This window comes from Pelophylax lessonae, assembly GCF_965119305.1.
Source record: "Pelophylax lessonae genome assembly, chromosome: 1".
Lineage (NCBI taxonomy): Eukaryota > Metazoa > Chordata > Amphibia > Anura > Ranidae > Pelophylax > Pelophylax lessonae.
The window spans coordinates 564,249,735-564,263,622 of NC_138768.1; the positions used below are offsets into that span (position 1 = coordinate 564,249,735).

Below are 13,888 nucleotides of genomic sequence, written 5' to 3' on the forward strand. Positions count from 1 at the left end.
GCGTTCTTTCTTTTTAAGGATGTTCCAAACAGTTGATTTGGCCACACCTAATGTTTTTGCTATCTCTCTGATGGGTTTGTTTTGTTTTTTTCAGCCTAATGATGGCTTGCTTCACTGATAGTGACAGCTCTTTGGATCTCATATTGAATGTTGACAGCAACAGATTCCAAATGCAAATAGCACACTTGAAATGAACTCTGGACCTTTTATCTGCTCCTTTTAAATGGGATAATGAGGGAATAACACACACCTGACCATGGACAGCTGAGCAGCCAATTGTCCCATTACTTTTGGTCCCTTAAAAAGTGGGACGCACAAATACAAGCACATCCTGTTTATTTCATTTCAAATCCATTATAGAACCAAAAAGATTAGAATTGTGTCAATGTCCCAAATTTTTATGTACCTGACTTTATATGGAAGCACTGTTTTCCATGTACAAACCGCTTAACCACTTTACCACTAGAGCATTTTGCTGTCTTACGTCTGGGCCACTTTTTGCGATTCGGCGCTGTGCGAATTTAACTGACAATTGCGCGGTCATGCGACGCCGTACCCAAACGAAATTTACGTCCCTTTTTCCCCACAAACAGAGCTTTCTTTTGGTGGTATTTCATCACCTGTGCGATTTTTACTTTTTGCGCTATAAACAAAAAAAGAGCATTTATTTTGAAAAAATAACAATATTTTTAACATTTTTTTATATGAAATTCCCCCCAAAAAAGATGTAAAAACCAATTTTTTTTTAAATTTTTGGCCAATTTGTTTTCTGCTACCCATGTTTGGTAAAAACAAAATCGCAATAAGCGTATTTTGATTGGTTTGCGCAAAAGTTATTGCGTTTACTAACAAAGGGAAAGATTTATGTCATTTTTGGTGTTTTTTTTTTAACGAGTAATGGCGGCGATCTGCGATTTTTTTTGCGGGACTGCGACATTGCGGCGGACAGATCGGACCCTTGACTGACATTTTTGACACTTTTGGGGGTACCAGTGACATTACTGCAGTAATCAGTGCTATAAATATGCACTGTTACTGTAAAAATGACACTGGCAGTGAAGGGGTTAATTTTATTGGAGAGGGAGGGCTTAATGTATGCCTGGTGCTTACTGACGTGTGGGGGGGGGAGGTGACTGAGTGAGCCAGGGACAAATCGGATGTCCAGCTATGCTGAACACTCCGATCTGTCACTCCCTGTCACTGAGGAGATCCGCCCGCTCTGTTTACACAGGCGGGCGGATCTCCAAACTGGATTCCCCGACGATCGGGGCAGAGCAGCGGTGATCGCCGCTGCTCCTCCCCTGGCCCGACTCCCGCTGTGAATGAAAACAGCGGCAGCGCGCCTCCGGCGGCGCGCGAGCGCCGCCTACAGGGGGAGGAGTCTGGCGACGTAGGTCTACGTCGTCAGACCTACAAGAGCCACTTTGCCGCAGTAGTACTCCGGTAGTGGTAAAGTGGTTAAGAGTGTGGAAAACCTTCTCCACAAATGTTTCTCACTCCAACCAGAAAAGAATGGCACCGTTTTCAGTGGGCATAAAAAGTGAAACAAGTGCCATCTCATCTTTTGTGCAGACAAACTATTATTGATAAAGTTTATGATGTATTTAGTAATCTTCTAGGCAGGGCAGTACCTATCAGAAAAGGCTAAGCATGCAATAATCATGAACCACTTTATAGTAGAAATAAAGTAGATCTTTGATTAACTCCACATTCTAAGTGCATGATTAATTTGAATTATTATTGCAGTGGTTACCTAATAATTTGACATGCACATTGTTACAAAGGAGAATTCTAAATGAAATCCAGCTAAACCAACAGTTCAGCTTTTTAAGGATGCTGGTGAGTTGAACTTTTAGACTTGTAGACTTGAGGGTTCAGTCAAAATTCCAAGTCATCTGGGGAATTAGAACTGGCACTATACAGAGATAGCTGGCTCGAACCAGAAAGGAATGGCACATTTTCCTGTGGTCATGAAAAGTGCCAACACATCTTTTGTAAAGACAAACTACCAGTGTGGGATTAATAACGTGTATGTTGTTTTCAGTATTGTTCTAGGCAGGGTAGTACCTACGAGAAAAAGCTACTTTACAGTGGAAATAGAACATACAGTGCCTTGTGAAAGTATTCGGCCCCCTTGAACTTTTTGACCTTTTGCCACATTTCAGGCTTCAAACATAAAGATATAAAACTGTAATTTTTTGTGAAGAATCAACAACAAGTGGGACACAATCATGAAGTGGAACGAAATGTATTGGATATTTCAAACTTTTTTAACAAATAAAAAACTGAAAAATTGGGTGTGCAAAATTATTCAGCCCCCTTAAGTTAATACTTTGCAGCGCCACCTTTTGCTGCGATTACAGCTGTAAGTCGTTTGGGGTATGTCTCCATCAGTTTTGCACATCGAGAGACTGAAATTTTTGCCCATTCCTCCTTGCAAAACAGCTCGAGCTCAGTGAGGTTGGATGGAGAGCGTTTGTGAACAGCAGTTTTCAGTTCTTTCCACAGATTCTCGATTGGATTCAGGTCTGGACTTTGACTTGGCCATTCTAACACCTGGATATGTTTATTTTGTGAACCATTCCATTGTAGATTTTGCTTTATGTTTTGGATCATTGTCTTGTTGGAAGACAAATCTCCGTCCCAGTCTCAGGTCTTTTGCAGACTCCATCAGGTTTTCTTCCAGAATGGTGCTGTATTTGGCTCCATCCATCTTCCCATCAATTGTAACCATCTTCCCTGTCCCTGCTGAAGAAAAGCAGGCCCAAACCATGATGCTGCCACCACCATGTTTGACAGTGGGGATGGTGTGTTCAGGGTGATGAGCTGTGTTGCTTTTACACCAAACATAACGTTTTGCATTGTTGCCAAAAAGTTCAATTTTGGTTTCATCTGACCAGAGCACCTTCTTCCACATGTTTGGTGTGTCTCCCAGGTGGCTTGTGGCAAACTTTAAACGACACTTTTTATGGATATCTTTAAGAAATGGCTTTCTTCTTGCCACTCTTCCATAAAGGCCAGATTTGTGCAGTATATGACTGATTGTTGTCCTATGGACTGAGTCTCCCACCACAGCTGTAGATCTCTACAGTTCATCCAGAGTGATCATGGGCCTTTTGGCTGCATCTCTGATCAGTCTTCTCCATGTATGAGCTGAAAGTTTAGAGGGACGGCCAGGTCTTCGTAGATTTGCAGTGTTCTGATACTCCTTCCATTTCAATATTATCGCTTGCACATTGCTCCATGGGATGTTTAAAGCTTGGGAAATTTTTTGTATCCAAATCTGGCTTTAAACTTCTCCACAACAGTATCTCGGACCTGCCTGGTGTGTTCCTTGTTCTTCATGATGCTCTCTGCGCTTTAAACGGACCTCTGAGACTATCACAGTGCAGGTGCATTTATACAGAGACTTGATTACACACAGGTGGATTCTATTTATCATCATTAGACATTTAGGTCAACATTGGATCATTCAGAGATCCTCACTGAACTTCTGGTGAGAGTTTGCTGCACTGAAAGTAAAGGGGCTGAATAATTTTGCACGCCCAATTTTTCAGTTTTTTATTTGTTAACAAAGTTTGAAATATCCAATACATTTCGTTCCACTTCATGATTGTGTCCCACTTGTTGTTGATTCTCCACAAAAAATTACAGTTTTATATCTTTATGTTTGAAGCCTGAAATGTGGCAAAAGGTTGCAAACTTCAAGGGGGCCGAATACTTTTGCAAGGCACTGTATTTGCGGTGATTGCCTGATGGTAATTTCTGAAGTGACATGCACATTATACATGCTTGTTCTCCCACATTTGTATTATTTTATTAAAAGCAGAGATTCATAGGTTAGCTACTTTGTGCTTGGCAGATCAGCCATTAACTTTGCCTAATAACTGTTGAGAATAGATAGCAACATAGAGTGAAAATTGTTTTCAATGAGTTGGCCAACATGTGTGCTGGCATTAAGAGGAGTGATAAAGCACAACCAGTATGTAGCACAGCGAAGCAGGAGGCAGCCAGCCAGCCTATTTATTGAGCAAATATGGCTTCCCCCCTGTACATAGACTACATCCTGAAACAAGGGTTTTGTAGCAAGAATATCTGCATCAAGCTGAGCTCATAAGCATTAGGAGCTAATCAGGCTCTGATGCCTGCATGTGCTGACAGTGAACATGTTAATAGGAGGAATGAGCATATGGATGACCTCACCAGTGTGCTGCCTTCCCTCCATTGTCTAATCCGCAGACTGGGGGTGTTGTATTACCAATGTTATCCTCCTTGCTGTGTTGCTGCTGCAGCAGAGGCTAACAAGGGCCACAAGTAAAACATAATTTCAAACAGTTTGGCAGCTAATAAAATCCCCAGATATAAATGTTAACTGTGTAGCTCCATTCTATGAACTCTAATTAAAATTAAACCTATTAGTGAAAAAATTCTGATGTATCTCATGTACAACAACAGGATAATTGTTCCTAAACTGTACCTTTTATCATTAAACAGCTGTTTAAGTGTCTACCTAAATTGAGTAGAGAAATCTTGGAGCATAGAGTCATCAGCTGCAGGCAAGGGGAAGCATTTTCTCAGTCTCCTGTACCCTTTTGGTCAATTAGACTGAAGCACCATAAAATCAGAAGAAGATGAGAGTAAGCATATAGGAGTGAGACAACACAGGTGAACATAGCCAAGAATTATGAATGTAGTCATCTCTATGCAGCATCTTAGTGCTGATTCTGAATGAAGCCTGAACATAGATGTGTCCCTTGAAAGAAAGGCAAATAAAGGCACTGTCTGGGGGAGTACTGTAATCTCTGTGGGAGGTTAACAGATACCAGTCCCCCTTGAACAGGGGGCATCTAGCTGCTGTGCATTCTTCTCTGTGTTTTACTGTGCCCAGAAGGGGCAGGTGCAGTTTCCAGCCCCACTGTCTGCAGCCTGTCAAAGTCTAAAGTAGTGATCGACCGATATTGTTTTTTTGTTGCCGATACCGATATTTTGGCCATTGCATATCGGTATCGGCCGATATTGGCCGATATTTTCGTACATTTTATAAAAAAAAATGTTTTTTTTATTTTTATCACTTGACAGGTACTCTTGTGGAGGGATCTGGGGGTCTAAAAGACCCCAAACCCCTCCTTTGCACTTAAAAGCATTCAAAACGCCAAGTACTGAGTACCCAGCGCTAAGTACTACCGGGTTTTTACATGGAGACCCAATCAGAGCTGAATGCGGCTTTGATCGGGTCTTCGGCGGCCGTGCAAGATGATTGCCCGGGTCTCCTGGTGGGACGGGAGATCCGGGCAAGCCGCATCAGTTGTCATTACAATACATCTGACCATCGGCTATGGATGCTGGTACTGGGGTGATGCCTCTAGCTGCAGGCATCACTCTGGTACATGCACTTTCCCGAAATATCGGCAATATCGGTCACCTTGGTGGCCAATTCCGATATATCGGGGAAAGTGCAGCTTTGCTGATAATCAGTCGATCACTAGTCTAAAGCAAGCTGTAACTGAACTGGACTGAATGCTGTACCAAGTTGTACTAATGCTTGTGGCCCTATGCATTCAGGGGGAAATTCTCTGAAAGCATAGGGGCCTAAATGTAGGCACCACTCGATACAGTGATCGGCCTCATCTAGCTGCAGCCTGCCATAGACTTTGACAGGTGCACTGAAATGTCGGAAGGAATGCACAGCAGCTAGGCACCCCTTCCCCCAGTGCAAGGGGTCCTAGTGTTAAGCTTACACATTAATTAGAATGCATTAAAAAAAAAAAGATCTGATACCAGGTCCAAAATAATATACTAATAAACAGCACAGGCTTGCTAATTCTTTGCAGCCGGACTAGCTTCTCCTAGCTAAGCAATTTGTCACAAACATCCTGCCTATGTATTAAGCCTCCCTACATTTGGTTTTCTATTACTTTTCGCCGAGTGCTTTGCCAAGTTTCAAATATTTATCACCTATTCTTCCTAGTTTGCATTTCAAAAGGATTGCATGCTTTAAAATTGACATTTCTTCTACACCTTACTTGTAATCTGCCTGACAAAGGGGCTTGTGTCTTGAAGGCTTGTTTTGATTTCTACGGCAATTAGTCATTAAAGGTGTTACCCTAAGTTTCATTTGTAATTTTGACTGAAAGTAATACCCAGTCCCTCCCAAGACAGAAAAATGATGTATTGTGTACTACTGGTATTCCATCTTTAAGGAAAACTGTCTCATTCTCAAAGTTATATTTGTATTTACGCCTAGCAAATGTTTCTTATCCTTTTATAAATGAGGAGTTTATTTACTACAGGAAAGATACACTGCATAATGTGATATGGGGGTGGCAGCTCTAGTGGTGGATGCATTTGTACAGTGAGTCCACGGCAGACAGGGATTAAAATTAAGGGCCAGGTAGCCCACTTTTATTAAAAGAAAACAGAGAAGACAGTCAGGTTTTCCAGACAGTGGTTTCAGCTTCACACCAAACGAAAAATGCCAAGCTGCCTGACTTTTCAGCTCCCTCAGCTTTATTTGCAGTACCTTGCTGCAGGGGCCCACTCCTAATCCCGAGGTAGAGGTTCTCCTGATACCCCAGGCGCTCTCTCACCTCCAAGACTCACAGATTCCTCTGACTCCTCTGGACTCTCTCCCAGTTGCCTCAGCTCTAGTCTCCCAGACTCATGCAGTCCCCCAGACCCTCTCAGTCCAATGGTCTAGAACCTCTCCCACATGTAATGCTGTCTCGAGGATATTGCCTTGGTCTCCAGACAGGAGCACAACTCCCTCCTGGATGCCGCAACCGCGACAACTCCACCTGCCACTACAGTAACTCTCACCAAGCTTGTATTGCGTGCCCCACACAGGATGTTGGCAAACTTCAATCCAAATTGAAGGTTTTGTTCCACCCAAAACATTTTGGAACTTTCAAGCTTCTGGCCCTGATCCAGAACTACCAAATCCGGAGAAAGCATAAAACACCTCCTACTCCTTAAACAATCATCCTGTCAGAGCTTCTCAAACTGCATTTTTTGATAACCCAATGTCACTTTTATTCCCGTTTACATAGTGGCAGTGTCTCACACTGTCACAATAAATATCTGTTCCAAAAATTAACATTTTAATAATTCTTTCCATTTGTGTGCAAATGTTATGGCAAGGAATACATTAAGGTAAGAAATGTTCAGCCTTTAGAATCACTTTAATCTTACCTCCACCAAATGGTGCCCATATGACTCTGCGAATAGACTTCACCCAGTCTTCCATGTCATTCTGCGTGCTGGCCATAAGAAGGTATGTTTCATGATTTGCAGTCATCCGCTCCCGATCTCCCCCTGCAAATTAGAAAAAAGAGCTATAAACATCTTTGAAGTTACAAGATACTTCCACTTTGGTGTAAAAGGGGATGGTTGCAGCAATATAGAGATGCGGTGCTAACCTAACCACTTAAGCCCCGGAAGATTTTACCCTGTTGCTAACCAGGGCCTATTTTGCGATTCGGCACTGCGTGACTTTAACGGAAAATTGCGCGGTCCTGCGACGCTGTACCTAAACGAATTTGACATCCTTTTTTTCCCACAAACAGAGCTATAAACAAAAAAAGAGCGTCAATTTTGCAAAAATAACAATATTTTTCACATTTTTTGCAATTCCCTCCCAAAAAAAATGTAAAAATCTACATTTTTTAACATTTTCGGCCAATTTGTTTTATGCTACATATGTTTGGTAAAAAAAAATCACAAAAAGCGTATTTTGATTGGTTTGCACAAAAGTTATCGCGTTTACTAACAAAGGGAAAGATTTTTGTCATTTTTGTTGTTTTTTTTTTAATGCGTAATGGCGGCTATCTGCGATTTTTTTGCGGTACTGCGACATACTGTTAACCCCTTCCCTGCCAGTGTCATTTTTACAGTAACAGTGCATATTTTTAGCACTGAATACTGTAGTAATGTCACTGGTACCCCCAAAAGTGTCAAAAATGTCAGTTAGGGGTCCGATCTGTCCGCTGCAATGTCGCAGTCCCGCAAACAAAATCGCAGATCGCCGCCATTACTAGTAAAGAAAAAAAAAAAACAATAAAAATGACATAAATCTTTCCCATAGTTAGTAAACGCAATAACTTTTGCACAAACCAATAAAAATATGCTTATTGTGATTTTTTTTAACCAAAAATATGTAGCAGAAAACAAATTAGCCCAAAATGTTAAAAAATTTAGATTTTTACATTTTTTTTTGGAGAATTTCATATAAAAGAATGTGAAAAATATTGTTCTTTTTTCAAAGTTGTTGCTCTTTTTTTGTCTATAGCGCAAAAAATAAAAATCGCACAGGTGATCAAATACCAGCAAAAGAAAGCTCTGTTTATGGGAAAAAAGGACGTCAATTTCATTTAGGTACAGCTTTGCACGATCGCGCAATTGTCCGTTAAAGTCACGCCATTGCCAAATCGCAAAATAGGGCCTGGTAATTGGGCAGCCAAATCCTCCAGTCTTAAAGTCGTTAAATAAATAAACCCTCAAACTTCAAACTCTGTTAAACTCTGAAAAACTCACCTAAACTGTTTTGAAAAAACGCAGCTTAGGCGAGTTTATAACGCTGATCTCCTGTCAGGATAAACAGCGCTTACAAGAAACAACTGTGCATGAGTCCTTTTAATAAAAAATATGTTAAATCTACACTATCAGAGACATCATTCCAAAACCTCAACTGTATACAAAAGAAAATGGGTGGGACTCTATGTATGCCTTCATTAGTGAAATCAGCAAGTCATTAAAATGTATACACAATTTTGTTACAAAGTTCCATATTAAAATAGACCTTAGGGACATTACAAAGAATGAAAGTTAAGATATACTGTAATACAACATAAAACCCAGATGGAGGGTTCAAGTGATTTACTGGTCTAAATGGTCTATTTATTGGTTGAACTAGATGGACTTGTGTATTTTTTCAACCTAACTATGTAACCACGTATATGCGTTTCAGGTGATTTCCTGTTTCTTCAGGATCTTTGAGAACCCCAATCTCTATTCATATTGCTTTATGGTGTTGGCTCCACAGGCTCTGGGGCCAATATTGAGCTCCGCGCAGCCTGTGGGGGGACCCTCAAATATATAACAGAAGCCCTCTGATTAAACTGGAACACAACTGTGGATAACACTGTATTTCAATAACCCAAAGTGTAAGGACTCACGTTGGTCATGTCTCCATCCATGTATAAGATACCCCCTCATAGAAAGGTATACAGTGTTGAGTCTTTTCAAGGGCTGTCATAATGCATTACATATGAACTGAGTGTGTGTTACTGCATATGGAGAACTATGAATGGACCCTTAAGGGCCTTAGTATATATAGTCCAAAGTAAATACACTGCTCAAAAAAATTAAAGGAACACTTTGAAAACACATTAGATCCCAAAGGGGAAAAATATCATGCTGGATACCTATACTGATATGGACTGGGTAATGTGTTAGGAACAAAAGGATGCCACATCGTTTGATGGAAATGAAAATGATAAACCTACAGAGGGCTGAATTCAAAGACACCCCAAAAATCAAAGTGAAAAAATGATGCAGCAGGTTAGTCCATTTTGCTGAAATTTCATTGCAGCCACTCAAAATGGTACTCAGCAGTTTGTATGGTCCCCACGCGCTTGTATGCATGCCTGACAACGTCGGGGCATGCTCCTAATGAGACGATGGGTGGTGTGCTGGGGTATTTCCTTCCAGATCTGGACCAGGGGTGCAAACTCGCAGCATCGGATCGACCGAAACATAGGGTCCCAGAGATGTTCTCCTGGATTTAGATCAGGCAAGCATGGTGGCCATTCAATGGTATCTATTCCTTCATCCTCAGGAACTGGAGCAAATACTCTCGCCACATGAGGCCAGACATTGTCGTGCTGCAGGAGGAACCCCAAACTCATTGCACCAGCGTAGGGTGTGACAATGGGTCCAAGGATTTCTTCATGATATCTAATGGCAGTCAGGGTGCCATTGTCTAGTCTGTAAAAGTATGTGAGTCCCTCCTGTAGAAGTCTGTGAGTCCCTCCATGGATATGCCTCCCCAGACCATCACTGACCCCTTACCAAACCAGTCATGCTGAATGATGTTAGAGGCAGCATAAGGTTCTCCATGGCTTCTCCAGACCCTTTCACATCTATCACATGTGCTCAGGGTGAACCTGCTCTCATCTGTGAAAAGCACAGGGTGCCAGTGTGGGACCTGCCAATTCTGGTATTCAGTGGCAAATGCCAATCGAGCTCCACGGTGCCGGGCAGTGAGCACAGGACCCACTAGAGGACATCGGGCCCTCAGGCCACCTTCATGAAGTCTGTTTCTGATTGTTTGGTCAGAGACATTTACACCAGTGCCCTGCTGGAGGTCATTTTGTAGGGCTCTGGCAGTGCTCATCCTGTTCCTCCTTGCACAAAGGAGCAGATGCCAATCCTGCTGATGGGTTAAAGACCTTCTATGGCCTGTTGTTAATTTCATTAACACCAAAGCAGCTGAAACTGAATACCAACCCCCTCTGCTACTTAACTGACCAGATCAATATCCCACAAATTTAATTGACTTGATGCTGTACTCTGATTAAAAAGTGTTCCTTTAATTTTTTTGAGCAGTGTATTACACAATCAAAACACATTTATTGGTATTGAACAACTATTACAGAAATTGCCTTGTAGAAGAGGAGTGAAGCAGCACTAACATGCACATGCAGAATCCAGGGCATTCAAAGACTGAAAAGAGTGGAAACAATTGTGTATTTATTATAAATTTCCTCTGCCTTTAAAGCATGTACAACCTTATAACTGCTGATCCAGCTGAGCTCTTGCCTTACATCATCAACTGCAATCCACCCAAGCCCCACTCTACAGAGCTTACACCCAACAACAATTGCTTTTAAAGGTTACACAAACAAAGTACTGGCCTTATAGCAAAAGGTGAAGGGAATGTTTGTAAGACAATTTATTGCAGGTACTTTAAAACAATATTATCCGCATTTACCCTAACAATGCAAATATATCACAGCTACAGTAAAACAAAAAAAGCAGAATATGAAGTGTATTAAAAAGATAAGCCTACCTGGTATATTTATAACTCGGGAAAACAAACTGTAGCTAGGACATTCAAATGCAGAAGTGTTCTCCATCATTTTAATTTATTAGCTAGATGAATTGCCAGAACTTTAACTATTGTAATCAAACATCTTCTGTTAAATGCATCTGTAAGCAATGCATTCTCATTAAAGCTAAACCCTAGGCAGATCATGAAACACTAATGAATAAGGGTATTTCTTATATAAAAATCCTTAAAATGTATTTAAATGCAACTAGTATGAATACCATGATTTTAGCCTCCTGTTAGTCCCTGTACAGCACCACTTAGACTGGCAGAAGGAGGGAAAGCACTTAGGGTGTTCTGCAATACACATGTGTGGACAAGAAATTTGCACATGAGGAGAGTACAAAGAGATGACCTTATCAGTCTACTGCTGCTCCTTCACTGTCTAATCACAGCCTGGTAGCAGGTAACTGTGTTTCTTAAAAGTCAGGCAACCAGGCTGACTGTGCTGTGTGATGATGATTTGTAACTCTAAGGATTGAATGGACAGGACCACAAAGCCTTTGGCGGGTAAGACAGTTCTAATACATGTATTTCATATGTGTATTTAACTCATTGCCTGAAGTTCAGCTTTAAAATGAAACATCTTATAGAAGATTTTGCGCTCACGCAATCTCGCTATGTTCCAGCATCTCCCACTGCATTCCTCAACTTATGAAATAAATAAACCCTACAGAGAGAGGACAACACCAGATGTAAAGCTGGGAATTCAAGCAGAGATAACACCAATGATGTCCCTGTGAGATAGAAGAACCTTTCAGGTGGTTTAACTTGCCAGCATCCTCAAAAAAAAAAGATATATTCATTTTGCGTGTGATTCTTTTAGAGTATTGCATAGGGGTATACATAAATGAGGATGGGCATTAGTGAAAATTCTACATGGCTGCCCAATGACTCCTCTCCATGTAAGCCCTCAGCCTAGTAATTGGACATCATAGATCACAAGATCAAGATGTATGGAGAAGCAGTCCTGCGCTGTGCACCAACCCAGGTAGCTTTCCTGCACAGCTGTGTGGATATACTGTACCTAGCACCTCCCCATTTGGCCAACTCAGAGTGGTCCTCATGTACCACTGCTTATAGGGTTAAATACTCTACAACAATCCCCATGGTATGTTCATGCCCCTGACTGTTTTCAGTAATGCTGAGCACAGTACAAAGATTTTCAATAGGACTGCGGTCCATAGAGATTCTTTACACTGTGTTCAGCAATACTGCCAAAGCCTTCTTAGATGCCTGCCTTAAACTGTATAAAATAACTCTACTCATCATACAAGTAAATAATATTCCTAACCCACACCATCAACTGCCTCAGAGATACTAGTTGTTTCCCAGAAACATGCAGCCTAAGTTGAACAGCACTATTACTGTATGCAAACTTTGACATTTTGCCAAAAGTCAACAGCTATGGTAATTTTTATTTCAGAATAGGAGGTCCACATATACCTATTTTGTGTAGTCATCTTATTCTAAAATGCCCCTTTCCTCCTGTGCTAAGGCCGTTATCCTGCCTCTCTGTTTGTGGGTGTCTCCTTAGCTAGTTGCATGCTGAGACACCAATGCATGTACTCACTCTTCCTGAGCCAAGCTGACAGCACCTCTATTCCCTGCAGTTTGACTGGTGGAAGCAGGAGTCTATCGCTCGACTACCATCAGTGCCTGCTGAGGATCCAGGAAGTTCTGGCACCGATTGGTGCTGCATCCGATAGCAGATACAAGGACATCAGGTAAGTGTTTGGGTGGGTATTTGAGGGGGGGGGGGGTAGTAAAGATGCTAAGGTGTTTTATTTAACTTAATGTTTTGAATGCAAACAGGTAAAAAATGTAGCCACTACTTTAAGTAAGCATCTAGCAGACTTTTTAGGATAGTGCAAACAGCAATGAAGTTGTGCCAAATGCGAACCAATGGTCTCGAGCTAGGATGGGAATAATGACTTTGGGTGATGTTATGTCAGCAGGTTCCTCTATTGTCCTTTGCCTAGTTATCACAGAGATTTGGGTCTCCAGTGGATGATGCTCTTTTGGTACTTTCAATTGCAACATGCTTCCAGATTACAATTTGGCCAATTGCCAGTCCTCCAAACTGACCCGACTGAAGAGTTGCTTGACCAGCCAGACCTGGACAAGGCTCTTTTGGCACCTTACACTGCTTTTTTGTGTGTTGACTTTCCTAAGGTGGCACAGTTATGGGATCTCTGGGGAGCGGATATTCCGACACTAGAACTAGAAGATTGGGAGGATTGCCTGGAGGCTTGCCCTAAATTAGTCATGTCCTCTAGAGATAAGGTGATACGGACCAAATTTCTTCATAGAGTTTCTTGCACTCCGGTCCAATTGCATAGTATTTTTCCTGGGCATACACCCACTTGCCCGTGTTGTTTTCTTCACCCAGGCATTTTATATACATATGTTCTAGGAATGCCCAGTGGTCCTTAGATTTTGGGTAGATATTTCTGACATTATTTTTGTTTGTGTAAAAATTCATCTTCCAGTGACCATAGACTTGGCCCCCGCTGGGCATACATGATGATGACCAGCATCCCCATCACACCAAGCTGTTAATCTCATACGTGCTATACTATGCTAAGAAGGAAATCTTGTGCAAGTGGGCGTCACTCTCCTACCCCAAGTGTTTCATCCTGGGAACGCCAGATTGATACTGGATTGCCACTTTATAAGCTTACTTATTTGAACTGAGGGTGCCCATAAAAATATGATAAGGTCTGGCTCCCCTTGATGGACTACCAGCCTTGATTTCTGCCTCCCCTTCCTTTACAGCCCCTC

General features: G+C 41.7%; 1 protein-coding gene across 5 annotated transcripts in view; it reads right to left on the reverse strand.

Annotated features, from left to right (window-relative positions):
* ARHGAP24 (Rho GTPase activating protein 24) overlaps window positions 1-13,888 on the reverse strand; it is a 1,271,118-nt gene that overhangs the window by 112,870 nt on the left and 1,144,360 nt on the right. For all 5 annotated transcript variants that reach the window (XM_082262954.1, XM_082262950.1, XM_082262951.1 and 2 more), the window contains one exon: window positions 7,189-7,311. In XM_082262954.1, the coding sequence (XP_082119080.1) occupies window positions 7,189-7,294 (106 nt within the window). In that variant the 5' untranslated portion in view covers window positions 7,295-7,311. The remainder of the gene's footprint in view (window positions 1-7,188; window positions 7,312-13,888) is intronic.